At 35.4% G+C, this 18,720-nt stretch overlaps 2 protein-coding genes across 6 annotated transcripts in view; one reads left to right on the top strand and one right to left on the bottom strand.

Moving 5' to 3' along the window:
* Positions 1-18,720, top strand: part of SNX13 (sorting nexin 13) — a 166,408-nt gene that overhangs the window by 9,692 nt on the left and 137,996 nt on the right. The gene's annotated exons all lie outside the window — the stretch shown is intronic.
* Positions 3,737-4,147, bottom strand: LOC119534459 (cytochrome c-like). The gene has a single exon (XM_037836846.1). The coding sequence runs from the start codon at positions 4,130-4,132 to the stop codon at positions 3,815-3,817; it is 318 nt and encodes a 105-aa protein (XP_037692774.1). The 5' UTR covers positions 4,133-4,147; the 3' UTR covers positions 3,737-3,814.

Below are 18,720 nucleotides of genomic sequence, written 5' to 3'. Positions count from 1 at the left end.
TAGCTCTTTGCCAGTTTGGCCATCATTCAGCTGAAGCCTTGCGGCCTTTTGTCAGAATAAAACGTGTAATATGGGAGAGATAAAAGAATGAAAAATTAAGGGGCAGAAAAGGGTGGAGCATATAATTAAAAGGTAGGTGTGCTTTGGATAGCTTCACAACTACAGGTAAACTACTAGTTAAGATGAGATGGCAGCTCCTAAATGAGCCAACCCATCTATAATGCCTGTATTTGCTCCAAGATAATTTACAGAGAGAAATGAAAAGGAGAAAATAGAGAAGCCAAACAAAACAAAACAAATCAAAAACCCAACCAAACCAACCAACCCAAAACAAAAAAACAAAACACCAACAGTGAATTTGTTTATTCTGAAAAGACTTTGTGTCCTTGGAGAGGCCTATCAAATGTTACCTAAAGATCCAACTGAAGTCCTTTACCCTGGTGAAGGTAATATTTGGTTCCTACCTTCAGATATGATGTATTTATATATTTGCTTATTGTACATTTTTTTCTGCTAGAAAGTTTTTATTCCCAGTGCCTAGACCGAGCCTGACATTTAGTAAGCCTCAGTAAATAAACATCTGTTGAATGAATGAATGTTGAATGTTCCTTCCAGGAAAATTAAGGTATAGTGAAAAATTATTAACCCACAAAATTAATCCCAAGGGATTGGTTACTAGCTATGTCTGTTAGAAATTTTATAAAATATACTGTGATTGAATATTGTGTTTGGGATCAGTTCAGGGAAAAAAAATAACACTATCTTTTAGTTAGTAATGAAATTCTGTTTCAGTAGTTCCTATGGGAAAATGCTAAGTAGATTGATGTTATTTTGACATAACCAATTATAAATGGAAGAACTACTTGGATTTTATCTTGGATCTCTTACAACTTGATTCTTATTTTGATTTCATATGAGTACCACTTGAAATTTGTATTCCTGAAGTACACTTAAAGCTTTGTTTATAATAGTAGAATAATGTTTATTTTCCTGCTTTGTTGAGCATTGCACATTTGTATGACCTCTAATGCTAAATTTAAAGTTTGCAGGTGTGCATAAGAATTTGATAATAGGTTTCAGAAATTTGGAAATTTTCAGGGTACATTTTCAAGGAGGGTAGCTACTACTACAATGTTTTGATTAAAATGCCTGTCATTGTCACTGTTAGAGTATTGTTGAATCATTTTGCTGATCCACAACTACATTGTGTATTCAGAAATAACATGTATCAGAGAAGTTCTGTGTGTTTAACTGTTAAGAGTCTCATATACATCAACTGAGAGCTGTTGTTGACTCTCTGCTCTGTTTCCTCCAATTTCCCGAGGGATCTTTTTATTTTGACTCATCTGTGAAACCCCTTGGGGGCTCCTGCTTTGCCCTTTAACTTAGCCCTACGTTGTTGTATAGTCCTTGGATGTCACTCCTTTTAAACCCAAATTGGTTTTGCTCCTGAAACTCTGGAGCTATCTTTAGCCAGGCTGTTGTTTGGCACATGAGAGTGTATGATTCTTTGTATTGTGAGTTCTTTTATTTTCATGCTAGAATTCTGTGACCACCTGCATGTGTGGAGAATGGCTTTTGGATTCACCGTCATTTGAGGCTTGGAAATTATAAAACTGATTGCAGTTTAGTAGAACAGTTGATTATGAAATAAAATTTCACTTCCTTTCAGTTATTAACTAAATTTGGGAAGTAATGGTCTGACTTTAAGATATGATATGTATTATCCAGTGTTTTCTGTAAGTAATAATGTCGTACTTCACAATTTGTTTTTGCTATCTTCTCCTGAGTTTGTTAGTGTTTTTTCTCAGGAAAATTATTGGCTGAGAAACACCATTGGAGTTAATCAGACTGCAGCTATTAATATAATTAGCTACTTCTACATCTGATTTTAAATACTAACATTTGATGCTTTTCCTTGATAGTACTTAAAAGTTCAACACTTAAACTATTGCAATAGTCTAATGCTGGTAGAAGTCTGGAGAATAATGAGACATGGGCGAGAGGGAAGTTGGAGACAACTTGAAGAGTAGAAAACAACAAAGATACCGAAAAAGAAACTGAAATAATGTACTTTACAAGTAGTGGGTTTTGGTACCTAGAAGTTTTAGAAAAATAAATTAGGCTTGAGTATTTTATAATTTATTAAAAATGTGTTTTATGAACCAAAAAGCTTTAGAAATTATGATGTCTGATAGCTAGAATATTCAATCAAATAATAGTCACTAATGCAAAATTTACAGAACTACCTAAGTTAAGATGATGAGATTATCTGTGTATTGGGATATAGGCTATTAATCATCTTTATATATATATATATATCATCCAGTTACAAGTTGAACATTCCTAATTTCTGAAGAAGAATGTGTGCTTTTGGTTAAGAGTGATGGCTAGTGTCAGATTATTTGGATTTGAATCTTAAGTTTTGCCACTTCTAAGCATTTTTACCTTGGAAAGGTTACTCACTTTTCTGAGCTTCAGATTTTCTCATCTGTGTAATTTATAAATTATTGGTACTTAACTCATTGCTTGTTATGAATATTAAGTGAAGTGACACATATTAAGTAATGTCCACAGCATTCCCCACAGTAACACTTAGTAAATGTTTTTTATTTCCTTTGTTATAAATAGCAAGTGGTTTATTTTCAAAACTTAGAATTTAATGTTTGAAGTTGTCTTCTGTGTTCTATCTTTGTTTCATTAAGGAAATTTTGTAATGTCAAATTAAATAGAGTAATTTTCTTTGACATCCAGATGGTCTAATTCTTTCTTTACTGTCTATCTTGGTTTTTGCTACCTTTCTAATTTATATATTGCATTTCTAAAGTGGGTATTAAGAGCTGAATTTTAGGAGGAAATCAAGAGAGATGACATTTTATTTATTTATTTATTTATTTTTTCATGATCTGTGCGTTTTTTTAAATCATGTTAAGCCTTATGATAACAAAGTTTACAAACTTGTGCTGATGGTCTATCTCATCCACCTAAATCCTTATGAGTTGGCAAAAGCATCATGACCAATCACACATCATTCGGTGGTTCTACAATTTTATGTGGTTTTGAATAGCAGTTTAAAGACAACCCTGAATTACAACATAGTCTGACTTAAACAGTAAAGAATTTAAAAGCAGAATTTAACCTGCTACTATATCTTGTCACACTGACTTTTTAAAAACATACAACCTTATAGATTATAAAATATGAGAAGTGTTCAGCATTCTTTATTTGGTATTATACATAAACCACATCAAAATGTTTTTTGTTAATTAAAAGGCAACATTTCAGATACAGGGAATTTTAATTAGATTTACACAGTTAAGACCAGAAAGATAAAGTGAACATAGTTAGCTTATTTTCAGCACCTACCTTTAAACAGGCTGATGAATACCAACTGAAACCAAGAGAGTCTAGCTCTGTTCTATGAAACAGTGAAGGAATTTCCTTAGTATTTAAATATATTCATAAAATCAGTTATATAAATCTAAATATAAAACCAATCATCTATAGGTTGTGAGCTGACATTCACCATCTTTGTGAAAAGTTGAACATTACTCGTTCAACCTAGCCTCAAGTCCAGTTAAAGCTTTAGAAGGGGGAAACAGTGATAGCATTTGCCAAACCAGAATTACTATCAAAATTTAAAAAGCTTGATCATATTCAGTTAAACTATAGCTAATGTTATTTAACTCAGGACTGTCAAACACAAATGATGGCCATTCATGATCTGAATTCTGTGTGAGATCAATTTAAATATGGTACATGTAAAAAAGTCACAAGACATTTGTTTTGTAATAAATAACACAGTGGCCAACTATTACTCATTAGTAGCTTTTTTGAGATAAGCTATCAAGTCTTCTCTTTCTGTCTTCTTCTTAATGCCAGCAAAGATCATTTTTGTTCCAGGGATGTACTTCTTGGGATTCTCCAAATACTTTGTCAGTGTCTTGTTGTCCCAAGTGATACCTTTGTTCTCGTTGGCATCTGTATAAGAGAGTCCAGGGGCCTGACCTGTCTTCCACCCAAACAGACCATGCAGATTTGGCCCAGTCTTGTGCTTGCCTCCCTTTTCCACGGTGTGGCACTGGGCACACTTCTGAACAAAAATCTTCTTGCCCTTCTCAACATCACCCATTTTGAAATCGCTCTTTGGTTGTGCACAACACAAAGGTCCCTGCTCGGAAGCCGAACGTCCCCCTCTCTCCAGAGAGATGACATTTATATAATATGAATTGAGCATAATCAGAAATTTTGGCTAACCAGTATGTTCTGGCCAGTAAAGCTTTTGCTGTAGATGGAATGAAAGAGAAAAATGGTAGTATACTCTGATAGTTGCTTTAAAAATGCAAGTGTTGTACGGTTTTCTGACATGGAAGGTACTGTGGTTCTTGTTAATTTGATAAAAGTTTTACGTAAAGTAGCTCTAAGTTTGTTTCAGCTCTTCTGTTGAATTGTTAATGCCAAATGGGGAACAGAAAGGTAAGGAATGTTAAAAACTCTATTTTTAAAATTATGTAGTTGGCTTGATTGGTGTTAATAGTATTGTGCAGTATCCTAGGACCCAGGGCTAAGTTATTAAAATAGCATTTGCATTTACATAAGTCTGAATAATGGGTATTAAGCATATAAATAAATTTAGATTGTTTTATACTTCAGCTGTATATTTGGGTTCAAAAAATATTACAATAAACTGTTGTACTTAAGGAGCGGGGCCATTCATGTTATGATATTTAACTTAGCTAGAGGTTATGCCATTAAAGTCCTTTGTGAGTGAATCTGTTTCTGTTTTTCTTTCTATACTTCTTTCTTTCCTTCTTGTTGCTGTTGAGTCGTTATGTGTTTTTTACCCCCATGAACTTTTTTATTCTTCTCAATGCCTGTAAGCCTGCAGTTCACTCTCTCATTGTTTTTCTCTATTCTTCCTCCTTTCATCCTCTTCTCAAATAAGTGAAACAGACCACAATAGAGAATTGAACTTTTTTTTCTGTTATACTACACATGGGTTTAAAAGTATTTTCTATTGTTAACTTAAAAGGTAAACAAATAGAACATTTTAAATATATTTTTTCTTAAACAATACAACCTAGTCTTAATTTCCTTTGATGATTGTATGACTCTTGTCTGAATGTATCTTCATTGAAAAGACGCATCTCTGAGTTAAATGAACACTTGAACTTTGTTTTTCATTGTGAGTGAAGAGGATCTGGTAGTAGCAATTTCAGGGTCATTGGTCTGAAGTTGAGATGTTACTCTCCAGCCCTTAAGAAAGTGAAGAAGATTTATGTGACTCTATACTAACTCTAGAACATACCCTAAAAGTTATCTTAATACCAAGTAAAACAAAACACTTACAAAATCTGCAATAGATTCTTAAGAGTATCAAGGACTATAAGGTGTTAGTGTCAGATTAGTTAGTCGAAGGTTTCTGGTAAATTGAACTTTTTGAGTCTGACTAAATCACTTTTGATTATACAGATGATATGTGCAGTATTACGCATTTTAAAATGTAAAACCTGCTTGAGAGTCAATGTAAAATAGTAGTTAAGAACATATTTGGATTTTAAATCAGCCTCAGTTCATGCCCCAGTTTTATAAAGCTACTTTTGTAGCTTTTGATTCCTTTTCTGTAGACTAGAGTTAATAAAATAATCTATGACATAGAGTTGTTAGGAGGGTTGACTACATCTAAAGTATTTAGCATAGGTCCTAGCAAATAGTAAGCACTTTATAAATGATAGTTCCTATTCTTGTTTTAGATGACGGCCCTTTTTATAAGAAATAAGAGAAGGGCAGGAATTTAGCTACAGCTCAGTTTTTATGCTGTGCGTTGTAGATGTTACTTTCTCTATTGTGATTGGCTTGTGTTGTATTGATTTCCTCTTACATTATAAATTATGGGAAAAAGCAGAAGTTAAGAGTTGTGAATATTTGAACTTTTATTTTTGTGTTGCTAAAGTCCTCTATGAATGAGGGAGAAAGAAGAGGCATCTATGACTATGATCTGTTTTATTTTGCTTTTTCACTAGTGAACTACTGTGGTAAAAGTTTTATGTATGTTAAATGGAGAAACACTTGTAAATGGACTTCTTCTTGTGTATCAACTAAATTCATTCTTTTTTCTTATGTTAAAGAAGCTGAAGGTGAATTGCCATGAAACTGAATTTACTTTTCAGTATGAGATACTGTTAGAGAATGGTCTAGATGTTTGAGGATCTTTATGTACTGTATATACTGTACTGTACTGTGACCCAAATAGAGTTGCCAGGGGTAAACTCTATATTATGGCCAATATAATACATTTTATTTTATTTTAGTGTCATAGTGACGGAGGAACTAAAGAAAGCAGAGTATTTATGGACTAGGAGAAGAGTTACTGAGAAACATGGACAATCACAAGAGGATTTTAATTACCTTTTTTGGTGTTCTCTTTCTGGCCTTGAAAAATATAGTAGACCCATCTCTCCCTCCCTATTAAAATATTTCCATAGTTATTTCAAGAAATATAATTAATTAAAAACTTCTTCATTCAGAGAACTTTTTAAAAAGATGATTTAAGTACAATTTTGAAAGTCATTTTAGTTGTGTTAGATGTTTTACTGGAAAAACTGGATTTTTTAATGTTCATGGCTAAACGTATGATCAAAATTAGTAGTTACATAATTTTCAACCTTGTTTGAATCTGTCTTAATATTGGTGAAATCTAGCTTTTTTTCCTTCTCCACCTTGAAGATAATAGACTAGCATAAACTGTTAGAGATCATATCGTGTTAATTCAAAAATTTGTTTCTTTTGTTTGAGCCATGAGTAGATTTTATTGGTATTTCATTTCTTCATATTCACAACTAATTTTTCTTTCTCAAATCAAGATAGCTTTTTAGGGGGAGGTTAGTTTTAAAAATAATACTTGATTAAATAAATATGAATCCTAAAGATAAGTACAAAGAAAAAATATTCATATTTTAATCACCTAAAATACTCAATTCACATTTCCGACTTTGGTATTCTGTGTTATATTTGCACACTTATTAAAAAAGTAGGATCATGTATGCAAACAAATTTTTAATTACCTGTCTTCACTTAATGTATCTTAGATATACAAAACAATTTAACTTACGAATATTTATGTAAAAATTATAAATAAAATTGTCAGATAGAGGTACCAGGACCTCTTGCTTTAAAATTTTGGATTTCTTTGAGGCTGGTGGGTTGATAATTTTTTCATATGCTTATTGGCCCATTTGTATTTTCTTATTTTAATTACCTGTTCCTATCCTGTCTTTCTTTTTGGACTATTGGTTTGTTTCTTAATGATTTATAACATCTCTTTACTCATGATAAATTTTAACCTTTTGTTTTATGGTGCATATGTTTTTCAAGTATATGTATTTATATATATTTACCTTTATGATTTTTTGCCTATATACAAAAATTAATTTTATTGTCAAATATGTCAATCTTTTCCTACAGATTTTGCCTTTTTAAGAAAAGACCTTTCTCAGCTCTTGATTATAAAATGATTTATCATTTTTTAAGTCAGTATATCAAAGTTATTTGTTGCTACATATTATAAATATTTTTGTGAGGTGTTTTGTAGGGGTAAAAAGACATGATAATTTTTACTGAATTTTTATAATGGAAATTTTCAAATATACAAAAATGCTGAAAAAGTATCCATTGGCACCCATATACCAGTTACCCAGATTTGTTAACATTATGTCATATTTGCTTTATCTCTGACTCTGTGTGTGTCTTTTTTGTTGTGGTGGTGGTGGTGGTGGTTGAACCATTTAAAAATATATGGCAAATATTGTGTCACTTATAAATTTCCTCTAAGAATAAGGATGTTTTCTGATATACACATACCATTGATTCTTGAGTTAGATTAGACATAAGAAGTTTTATGAACAATAGTAGAAACAGTAATAATACAAATAGCTAGGGTTTATTGAGTTTTTACTGTGTACCAAATGCTGTTTTAGATGGCTTACATACATTAACTCATTTAATCCTCACTACAGTCCTGTGTGGTAGGTACTACTATTATCGCATTTGATACACAAAAGGACATTGAAGCATGAAGAAATTGTTACTTGTTCTAGGTGGTGTAGTAAACTAGATAGCCTAACTCGAGAATCTGTACTCTTTACTATTCTGTGTTTGGAAGAAGGTACAACCACTAAAGGATTAAATGATTTTTAAAGTGTTTTCAAATAGAGAATTATCTTTTTTTATTAAGCTGAGTTTTGTAATTTCTTTTACTGATAACAGGGAGATAAGAGATTTGTGATTCCTTTATAATTCCTCAGGTTTGCACTAAAATCATTTCTCTATTAGTCCTCATCTGAGGATGATTATATTTTATTATGAAAGATTGCTGCATAGGTGCAGCTAACGAACAAAGCAATAACCAGAGGTGGGACACAGGCCCAGGGAAATTAATGACACCTGTAAGGGAACACTTTGGAAGAGCGTCAATTGAAAGGCAAGGAATGACTCTGGGCTTGTGAGCCTAAATTTTTTACAAGCCAAAGAATATGGCTGTGAACCTTTCACTCTGGGTAGCCCCAGCAGTACCAATAAACTGAAATTTTATGACTCCAAAGTTTCTTTAGTTCCCACAAAGATTTTTGTGGGTGGTAGGGGAGTGATTTGGGGGTCTGAAGGATTGCGGTTGTCTAGAGATGTTTTGAAGCCTTGTGGGTTCAGTGGGTTCCTGATTAAGTTGAATTTCTGAGTTCCAGTGCCTGCTCAGTATTTGAAAGGGCCATATCAACAACCAGAATCTCTCTTGGAGAGGAGTGATAGAGGACTCCTGGGTAGAGCAGTTCTGAAAGTGCCAAGAAATCATGTGAGGAATCATTTGATGCTTGAGTGCTTGCCATAGAGGTAGCATTTACTGGTTGCCATCATATTGCCTGCTGTCTATTTAATGGTTGATAATCTTTATTATGACTTTACCTATAATTTCACAATTTAATGTTTATTGTATAATGGACATGATTAAAATTTTGATAATTTCTTACATTAGACTACATATTGCCTGTGTACCTTAAGCATTCTTGATATTTCACACACAATCAAGATACAGAACAGCTGTCATCCACACAGATTTCATCATGCTGCCCTTCATTGTCACCTCTTTCCCATGCCTCCAAAGATTGACCTGTTTTTTGTCCCTTTTGCCTTTTCCAGATTGTCATATAAATGGAATCATATAGGTCAGGGTCAGTATTTGATTTAGATATTCAATTGTGACAGCACCATTTATTGAAAAAAAAAAAAAACTGTTCTTCCTCCATTGAATTGCTTTACATTGTTGTCAAAAATCATTTCAACATATTTTTGTGACTATTTCTTGACTTCTGTTGCATTGATCTCTGTGTCTATCCTTTAGCCTGTTCTGCTTATTTTTCTTCCTTTGTTGTTTAACTGTTAAGTGGTAATTTTAAATAGCTTTTTTGAGCTATAATTCACATACCATACAGTCCATTCAAAGTATACAATTCGGTGTCTTTTAGTATATTAACAGAGTTGTGTATCCATTACCACAATAAATTTTAGAACATTTGCATTATCCCAGAAAGACCCCCTCCCATTTAGCCATCACTCCGCAATTGTCCCTCCCCAGGTCCTAGGCAACTATTACCTGTCTATGGATTTGCCTATTCTGGACACTTCATATAAATGAATCATACAATATGTACATGTATCAGTACTTGATTCCTTTTTATTGCCAAATCATATTCCATTGAGTGGATAGATCACATTTTGTTTATCCATTCATCAGCTGATAAGACATTTGGGGTATTTCCACTTTTTGGCTATTATGAGTAATGCTGCTATGAACATTCATGTGCAAGTTTTTGTGTGGACATATGTCTTCATTGCTCTTGGGTATACCTAATAGTGGAATTGCTGGGTCATATGATAACTCTGTATTTAACCTTTTTGAGGAGCTGCAAATTGTTTTCCAAAGTGGCTATGCCATTTTACATTTCCACCAGCAATGTATGAAGGTTCCAGTTTCTCCACATCCTTGACAACCCTTGTTATGATTTATCTTTTTATTATAGCCATCTTAGTGGGTAAGAAGTGCTATCTTGTGTGTGTGGGTGGGGGGTGTTACTTTTTATAAAAATTGCAGTGAAAATCACATAACATACGATTGACCATTTTAAAGTGTACAATTCATTGGTATTTGGTGTATTCACAATGTTATGCAAACACTAGCTCTCTATTTTCAAAACTTTCTCCAACACTTGTTTTCTTCTTTTAAAATTAAAGCCAACCTAATGTGAGTATGAAGTGATATCTCACTGTGGTTTTGATTTGTATTTCTTTAATGACCAGTGATGTTGAACACCTTTTCATGTGCTTTTTGGCCATTTGTAGATCTTGTTTGGAGAAACTTCTGTTCAAGTCCTTGGCCTTTTATTTATTTATTTATTTTTTGCAGTTTTATTGAAATACAGTCACACACCATATAAACCATCCGAACTATACAATCACCGGGTCACAGTGTCATCACATAGTTGTGTATACAACCCCATGATCAATTTTAGAACATTTTCATTACTCCAGAAAAGAAATAAAAATGAAAAAGGAAACCCAACCCCTCCCATATCCCTTATTCCCCTATTGATCCATAGTATTGGTGTAGTATATTCATTACTGTTGATGAAAATAACAAATAAAATATTACTGTTAACTATAGTCCATACTTGGCCTATTTTTTATTGGGTTGTCTTTCTGTTGTTGAGTTGTAAGAGTTCTTTATATTTTCTGGGTATTAAACCCTTGTCAGATAAAATGATTTGCAATTATTATATTTCAATCTGTTGGTTGTTTTTTTCACATTCTTTTGTTGTTTTTCACTGTCCTTTGATATACAAAAGTTCTTAATTTTATGAAGTCCAATAATTGCTTTTTCTTTTGCTGCTTGTCCTTTCAGTGTCAAGCCTAATTTTGACCCCATGCCAAATTTGTAGTAATGAAGATGTACCTCTATGTTTTCTTCTAAGAGTGTTATAGTTTTACTTCTTGTATTTAGATTGTTGATTCATTTTATGTTGCTCTTTGTTTATGGTGTGAGGTAAGAGTCCAACTTCATTCTTTTGCATGGCTATCCAGTTCTTTCAGCACTGTTTGTTGAAGAGACTATTCTTTCTCTTTTCTTTGTGGTTTTTATGTGCATTTCCATAGTGCTGAATGATGAACATCTTATGTGCTTATTTTCCATTTGTATATCTTCCTTGGAGAAATGTCTGTAGAAATCTTTTGTCCAGTTTTTAATTGGGTTATTAATTTATTTCTTCAGTTTTCAGAGTTCCTGGTAAGTCCATTATCAGATATATTATTTGCAAATCATTTTTTCTTTTCTTTAGGTTATCTTTTCACTTTCTTGATGGCATTGTTTATAACATAAAAATCTCTAATTTTGATATAGTACAGTTTATTTTTCTTTCATTGCTGTGCTTTTGGTGTCCGAAGATAACTTTAAATTTTGTAATGCATTTTTCTTAAATAAGCTTCAGGTGATGGTTTCAAGTGTCACAGAAGCAAGAGAAAAAAATAAATGATAATGGGACTGAAAATAAGGCATTATAGTTTCCCCAACTTGAATTTAGGAAAAAATAATTGTTTTCATGAATTTTAGTGTCATGTATGGATGGGGTGTGTGTATGTGTTTATAGAAGACCTTACTGAGAATTTGTAGGAGATGGGAGGTTGGGCTTATATTGTAGTAGTTGTGGGTAATTCACATTCTCTATGCTCTATAGTGGGGAATCTACAGTAACCTAAAATTCTGCAGTGTTGTAGCCTTCTAGTACTTCATGGTTAGTCACAAACCCTAGAGGAGGAGGAATCCTCCAAAAGCAGAAACCATGTATTTGCAGCCTTGCCCTCTGCCTTTGTAATGTGCTTACCCTTACTTACTGGTTTCCTAACTGCAGAATCTCATGCATTATTTGAGTAGTTATCCATTATCTCTTGTCCCAGAACATCCTGAATCTCTGGGTCTTTGCTTTAGATATCCATAACTGGTCTGGCTTGTTCTTTTAGCAGCACCCACAGCTCCAGGAATCATGTTACAGATCATGGTATTTTTGAGAATTATCTCCTTTCTTTACTGTTCACTCTTTACAAAAGTGTCAGTTGCAGCAGTGTGTCTGCTCTGGTCACCTCCATCTTCTTTTTTCTTTAAAATTTAGATTTATTGAGATATATTCACATACTATACAGTCATCCACAGTATACAATCAGTTGTTCACAGTACCGTCGTATACTTATGCTTCATCACTGCAATCAATTTTTGAACATTTTCACTACTACAAAAAAAAAAGAATAAAAATAAAAGTAAAAAAGAACACCTGAAACATCCCCCCATCCCACCCTATTTTTCAATTAATTTTTGTCCCTATTTTGCTACCCATCTGTCCATACACTGGAAAAAGGGAGTGTGAGCCACAAGGTTTTCGCAATCACACGGTCACACCGTGTAAGCTATATGGTTATATAATTGTCTTCAAGAATCAGGACTACTGGGTTGCAGTTTGACCGTTTCAGATATCTCCTTCTAGCTATTCCAATACACTAAAAACCAAAAAGGGATATCTATACAGTGCATGAGAATGCCCTCCAGAGTGATCTCTCCACTCCACTTGAAATCTCTCAGCCACTGAAACTTTATTTATGTTTCACTTCACTTCCCCCTTTTGTTGAGGAAGATTTTATCAATCCCACAATGCTGTGTCCAGGCTCATCCCTGGGAGTCAGGTCCCACGTTGCCAGGGAGATTTATACCCCTGGGAGTCATGTCCCACATAGGGGGAGGGCATTGAGTTTACCTGCCAGGTGGGCTTAGAGAGAGAGAGGCCACATCTGAGCAACAAAAGAATTCTCCGGGGGAGACTCTTAGGCACAATTGTAAATATACTTAGCCTCTCCTTTGCAGTAACGAGCTTCATAAGGGCAAGTCCCAGGATCGCGGGCTTGGCCTATTAAATTAGTAGTCTTCAGTGCTTGTGAGAATATCAGTAATTCCCCACGTGGGGAAGTTTAATATTTCCTCCTTTTCCTCCAATTCCTCAGGGGCTTCCTGCAAATAAATTTTTATTTCCTGCCCAAATTACTTTGGGATTATCACCTCCATCTTCTTAACATCATATCTCTTGTCATTTGGAACATTTAAAATTTTTTATTTGCTACTTAGATGATAATACCTTGAGAATATACAAATACATAATTACTTTTTCTTTTTAAAATTTTCTGTATGTGAATATGTTTTTAAAGATCCTTTTTATGTTAAGCTCTTTCCTGGTTATTACCATAATTTGACTATTTTGTCTTGCTTTTTCAAATAGGTGGTTTCATGTTTTTTCACTTGGTAGAGAACAGATTTCATGGTAACCTTTTTTTTTTTTTTTTTTAATCTTCATTTTATTGAGATATATTCATATACCACTCAGTCATACAAAACAAATCATACTTTCGATTGTTTACAGTACCATTACATAGTGGTACATTCATCACCCAAATCAGTCCCTGACACCTTCATTAGCACACACACAAAAATAACAAGAATAATAATTAGAGTGAAAAAGAGCAATTGAAGTAAAAAAGAACACTGGGTACCTTTGTCTGTTTGTTTCCTTCCCCTATTTTTCTACTCATCCATCCATAAACTAGACAAAGTGGAGTGTGGTCCTTATGGCTTTCCCAATCCCATTGTCACCCCTCATAAGCTACATTTTTATACAACTGTCTTCGAGATTCATGGGTTCTGGGTTGTAGTTTGATAGTTTCAGGTATCCACCACCAGCTACCCCAATTCTTTAGAACCTAAAAAGGGTTGTCTAAAGTGTGCATAAGAGTGCCCACCAGAGTGACCTCTCGGCTTCATGGTAACCTTTTATGATCATTGCTTGGTAGAAATGTTAGATATTGTGTATTTATTTAAATATTTTAAATGTCTATTGATTAATTGAATGTAAATAAAGTGAGTTAAGGGCATTATGTGTCCTTTGTAGAAAAAGTGGAATCTAAATCTAAAATAATAAAGTATCATTTTTTGCTTTAAAAATTACATTTACTTGTGTTTTTGAAAAGTCAGCCAGTGTGGGAGTGTATTAAGTAAAAATTGAAAGTATTTGCTTTTTTCCTTTTTAAAACCAAGAAAGGCTTCCATACCTTTCTCTGTATAAACACACAAGAGATAATTTTCATTATATTTTTAAAAATTTCTCTTAAAAGTAGTGATGTGGATTATCTTTTCCTGTTTTGATAATTTTCTCATGTTTATTTTTTTCCAATAGTTTTTTTTGTTTGTTGTTTCATTTTATCTTCTCTCTTTCCCTCTGCCCTGTAGATAGAAGATGCTCAATGAATTGATTTGACACAGAAACTAAGGGCAAATGCAACCTAAGTGTTAAGATGCCAATTAAAGATCAGAAAGGAAGAAAAACTGGTGATCTATGTATCATTGGGAAAAAAAATCTTGATTTGTAAAACATTGATTTAGATGGTTGTCAAGAAGGTTTACTGTGTTTTCATTTTATTTATTCAACAAATGCTTATTGGTTGCTTACTGTATATGCTGGAAATTATACTTGGCACCAAGCATTCAACAATGAGCAAAACAACAAAGTTTATGTCCTCATGAAACTTAGGGGATATGATGTTTAAAGGAAAATAAAGTCAGTTCTAACATAATGTGATAAATGAGTATATTGGCAAGGGAGTGGTTGAAATGGTGAAACATGGGATCTAATGTAGCTTGGGAAGTAAATAATGAAGGTGGACTGAATAGGAAGAAAGGAGAGGGATCAAGTGACTGCAAGTCTGAATGATGTGAAAAGTAGATGCAGTTGGTATAGCTAATTTAAAATTGGAAGATTTTGAGAGAATAAGATAGTTAATTTCCACGTTTCAGAGCCAGAGAAGACAACGTGACAGTGAGGTCTAGAGTGTGGTCATACAGTTGCTAAAGTGGAAATGCAGTGAAGGTTAGTGGAAATGAAGTGTTTATGATATTAAAAGTAGAGGGTTGGATGTGATCCTTCATCCTAAAGTTGAGTTACATGATAAATGAAAGAATAAGCAGCTTATTTGAGAGGGTTGCAGGGGAAATGTTTTCTTCTAAGGGACAATCAGGCTTTTACTTAAAGCAAGACTGTAAAACTATTGATGGTGTAGGAGTGTTTGTTTTTACCATGAACACAGCAGGAAGCTTTTCAATGGAGGAAAGCAGTGGGGAGTTGGATAACTACGGAGAAAGCAAAAACAGTAGAATGGTCAGAATATAGGAGAAGACTCACAACTGAATAAATTTATTTCTTGCTAGTGGCCAAGGATAACAGGAGGCTGTAAGGTATAGTGGGCTCAGAATTTGGAGAATACATGTAGCAGGAGTTCCATGGTGGATGACATTTGCCAAATGGGTGAATGGTTCTTAGGAGTCAGTCTTGATCATGATGGAGTAGACTTCATAGGAAGTCCTAGCTTTTTATCCTTCTCTTTGTTAAGGAATCTGAGTTGACTGTGCAGGATTCATGGAGAGGTCCAGGGTTCAGGGCTGTTTACCCGTAGGCTACCAGGGGAGTGTTAGAGGCCTGATCTATTTGTCCTGACCCTGACAGGGGTAGGCCCTGGAGTCTCAAGGCTTGTTTAGTTCTACACAGCATTGCTCTGCTGCCTCAGGTGTGCTGCCTTTGTGACACTCTGCTATAAGTGACAAAGCCTTTACTATTATTTCTTTACTTTTACGCTTGATGCTTTTCAGGAACAGTTTAGCCCAGATTTTGATTTGTGAGCCAGTATTTATTGGTTTTATTTTTTTCAATGTACAGGAAATGGTATATACTTAGAAAAATATAAGTGAAAAGGCACTTATATATTATCTAGGCAGGCTCCCCTTATTTATATATTAAAATTTTATGCATAGGCTGTTGTGATAATAGAATCCAGCCAGGGGGGGAGGCGGGGAAAGATGGCAGACTGGTGAGCTGTATGTTTTAGTTACTCCTCCAGGAAAGTAGGGAGAAAGCCAGGAACTGCGTGGACTGGACACCACAGAGCAATCTGACTTTGGGCATACTTCATACAACACTCATGAAAACGTGGAACTGCTGAGATCAGCGAAATCTGTAAGTTTTTGTGGCCAGGGGACCCGTGCCCCTCCCTGCGAGGCTCAGTCCCGTGGGAGGAGGGGCTGTCAGCTCCGGGAAGGAGAAGAGAGAACTGCAGTGGCAGCCCTTATTGGAATCTCATTCCACTGATCCAAACTCCAACCACAGATAGACTGAGACCAGACACCAGAGAATCTGAGAGCAGCCAGCCCAGCAGAGAGGAGACAGGCATAGAAAAAAAACACGAAAAACTCCAAAATAAAAGCGGAGGATTTTTGGAGTTCTGGTGAGCGTGGAAGGGGGAAGGGCAGAGCTCAGGTGGGCCCTGAGGCGCATATGCAAATCCCAAAGAAAAGCTGATCTCTCTGCCCTGTGGACCTTTCCTTAATGGCCCTGGTTGCTTTGTCTCTTAGCATTTCAATAACCCATTAGATCTCTGAGGAGGGCCCCTTTTTTTTTTTTTTTTTTTTTAATCCTTTTTTCTTTTTCTAAAACAATTACTCTAAGAAGCCCAATACAGAAAGCTTCAAAGACCTACAATTTGGGCAGGTCAAGTCAAAAGCAGAACTAGGAGAGCTCTGAGACAAAACGCAATAATCCAGTGACTGAGAAAATTCACTAAACACCACAACTTCCCAAGAAAAGGGGGGTGTCCGCTCACAGCCATCATCCTGGTGGACAGGAAACACTCCTGCCCATTGCCAGCCCCATAGCCCAGAGCTGCCCCAGACAACCCAGTGTGACGGAAGTGCTTCAGATAACAGGCACACACCACAAAACTGGGCGTGGACATTAGCCTTCCCTGCAACCTCAGCTGATTGTCCCAGAGTTGGGAAGGTAGAGCAGTGTGAATTAACAAAGCCCCATTCAGCCATCATTTCAGCAGACTGGGAGCCTCCCTACACAGCCCAGCAGCCCAGAACTGCCCTGGGGGGACGGCACTCACCTGTGACATAGCACAGTCATCCCTCAACAGAGGACCAGGGGGTGCACGGCCTGGAAGAGGGGCCCACTTGCAAGTCTCAGGAGCCATACGCCAATACCAAGGACTTGTGGGTCAGTGGCAGAGACAAACTGTGGCAGGACTGAACTGAAGGATTAGACTATTGCAGCAGCCTTAAAACTCTAGGATCACCAGGGTGATTTGATTGTTAGAGCCACCCCCCCCTCCCTGACTGCCCAGAAACACGCCCCATACACAGGGCAGGCAACACCAACTACACACGCAAGCTTGGTACACCAATTGGACCCCACAAGACTCACTCCCCCACTCACCAAAAAGGCTAAGCAGGGGAGAACTGGCTTGTGGAGAACAGGTGGCTCGTGGACGCCACCTGCTGGTTAGTTAGAGAAAGTGTACTCCACGAAGCTGTAGATCTGATAAATTAGAGATAAGGACTTCAATTGGTCTACAAATCCTAAAAGAACCCTATCAAGTTCAGCAAATGCCACGAGGCCAAAAACAACAGAAAATTATAAAGCATATGAAAAAACCAGACGATATGGATAACCCAAGCCCAAGCACCCAAATCAAAAGATCAGAAGAGACACAGCACCTAGAGCAGCTACTCAAAGAACTAAAGATGAACAATGAGACCATAGTACGGGAGACAAAGGAAATCAAGAAGACCCTAGAAGAGCATAAAGAAGACATTGCAAGACTAAATAAAAAAATGGATGATCTTATGGAAATTAAAGAAACTGTTGACCAAATTAAAAAGATTCTGGACACTCATAGTACAAGACTAGAGGAAGTTGAACAACGAATCAGTGACCTGGAAGATGACAGAAGGGAAAATGAAAGCATAAAAGAAAGAATGGGGAAAAAAATTGAAAAAATCGAAATGGACCTCAGGGATATGATAGATAATATGAAACGTCCAAATATAAGACTCATTGGTGTCCCAGAAGGGGAAGAAAAGGGTAAAGGTCTAGGAAGAGTATTCAAAGAAATTGTTGGGGAAAACTTCCCAAATCTTCTAAACAACATAAATACACAAATCATAAATGCTCAGCGAACTCCAAATAGAATAAATCCAAATAAACCCACTCCGAGACATATACTGATCACACTGTCAAACACAGAAGAGAAGGAGCAAGTTCTGAAAGCAGCAAGAGAAAAGCAATTCACCACATACAAAGGAAACAGCATAAGACTAAGTAGTGACTACTCAGCAGCCACCATGGAGGCGAGAAGGCAGTGGCACGATATATTTAAAATTCTGAGTGAGAAAAATTTCCAGCCAAGAATACTTTATTCAGCAAAGCTCTCCTTCAAATTTGAGGGAGAGCTTAAATTTTTCACAGACAAACAAATGCTGAGAGAATATGCTAACAAGAGACCTGCCCTACTGGAGATACTCAAGGGAGCCCTACAGACAGAGAAACAAAGAAAGGACAGAGAGACTTGGAGAAAGGTTCAGTACTAAAAAGATTCGGTATGGGTACAATAAAGGATATTAATAGACAGAGGGGAAAAATATGACAAACATAAACCAAAGGATAAGATGGCTGATTCAAGAAATGCCTTCACGGTAATAACGTTGAATGTAAATGGATTAAACTCCCCAATTAAAAGATATAGATTCACAGAATG

This window comes from Choloepus didactylus, chromosome 5, assembly GCF_015220235.1.
Source record: "Choloepus didactylus isolate mChoDid1 chromosome 5, mChoDid1.pri, whole genome shotgun sequence".
NCBI lineage: Eukaryota > Metazoa > Chordata > Mammalia > Pilosa > Megalonychidae > Choloepus > Choloepus didactylus.
The sequence above is the reverse complement of the archived record's forward strand: the minus strand, read 5'-3'. Positions and strand labels throughout refer to the sequence as shown.

What these genes read in the sequence shown, in the direction of transcription:
- LOC119534459 (XM_037836846.1), bottom strand. Translation starts at nt 4,132, where the DNA reads ATGGGTGATGTTGAGAAGGGCAAGAAGATTTTTGTTCAGAAGTGTGCC.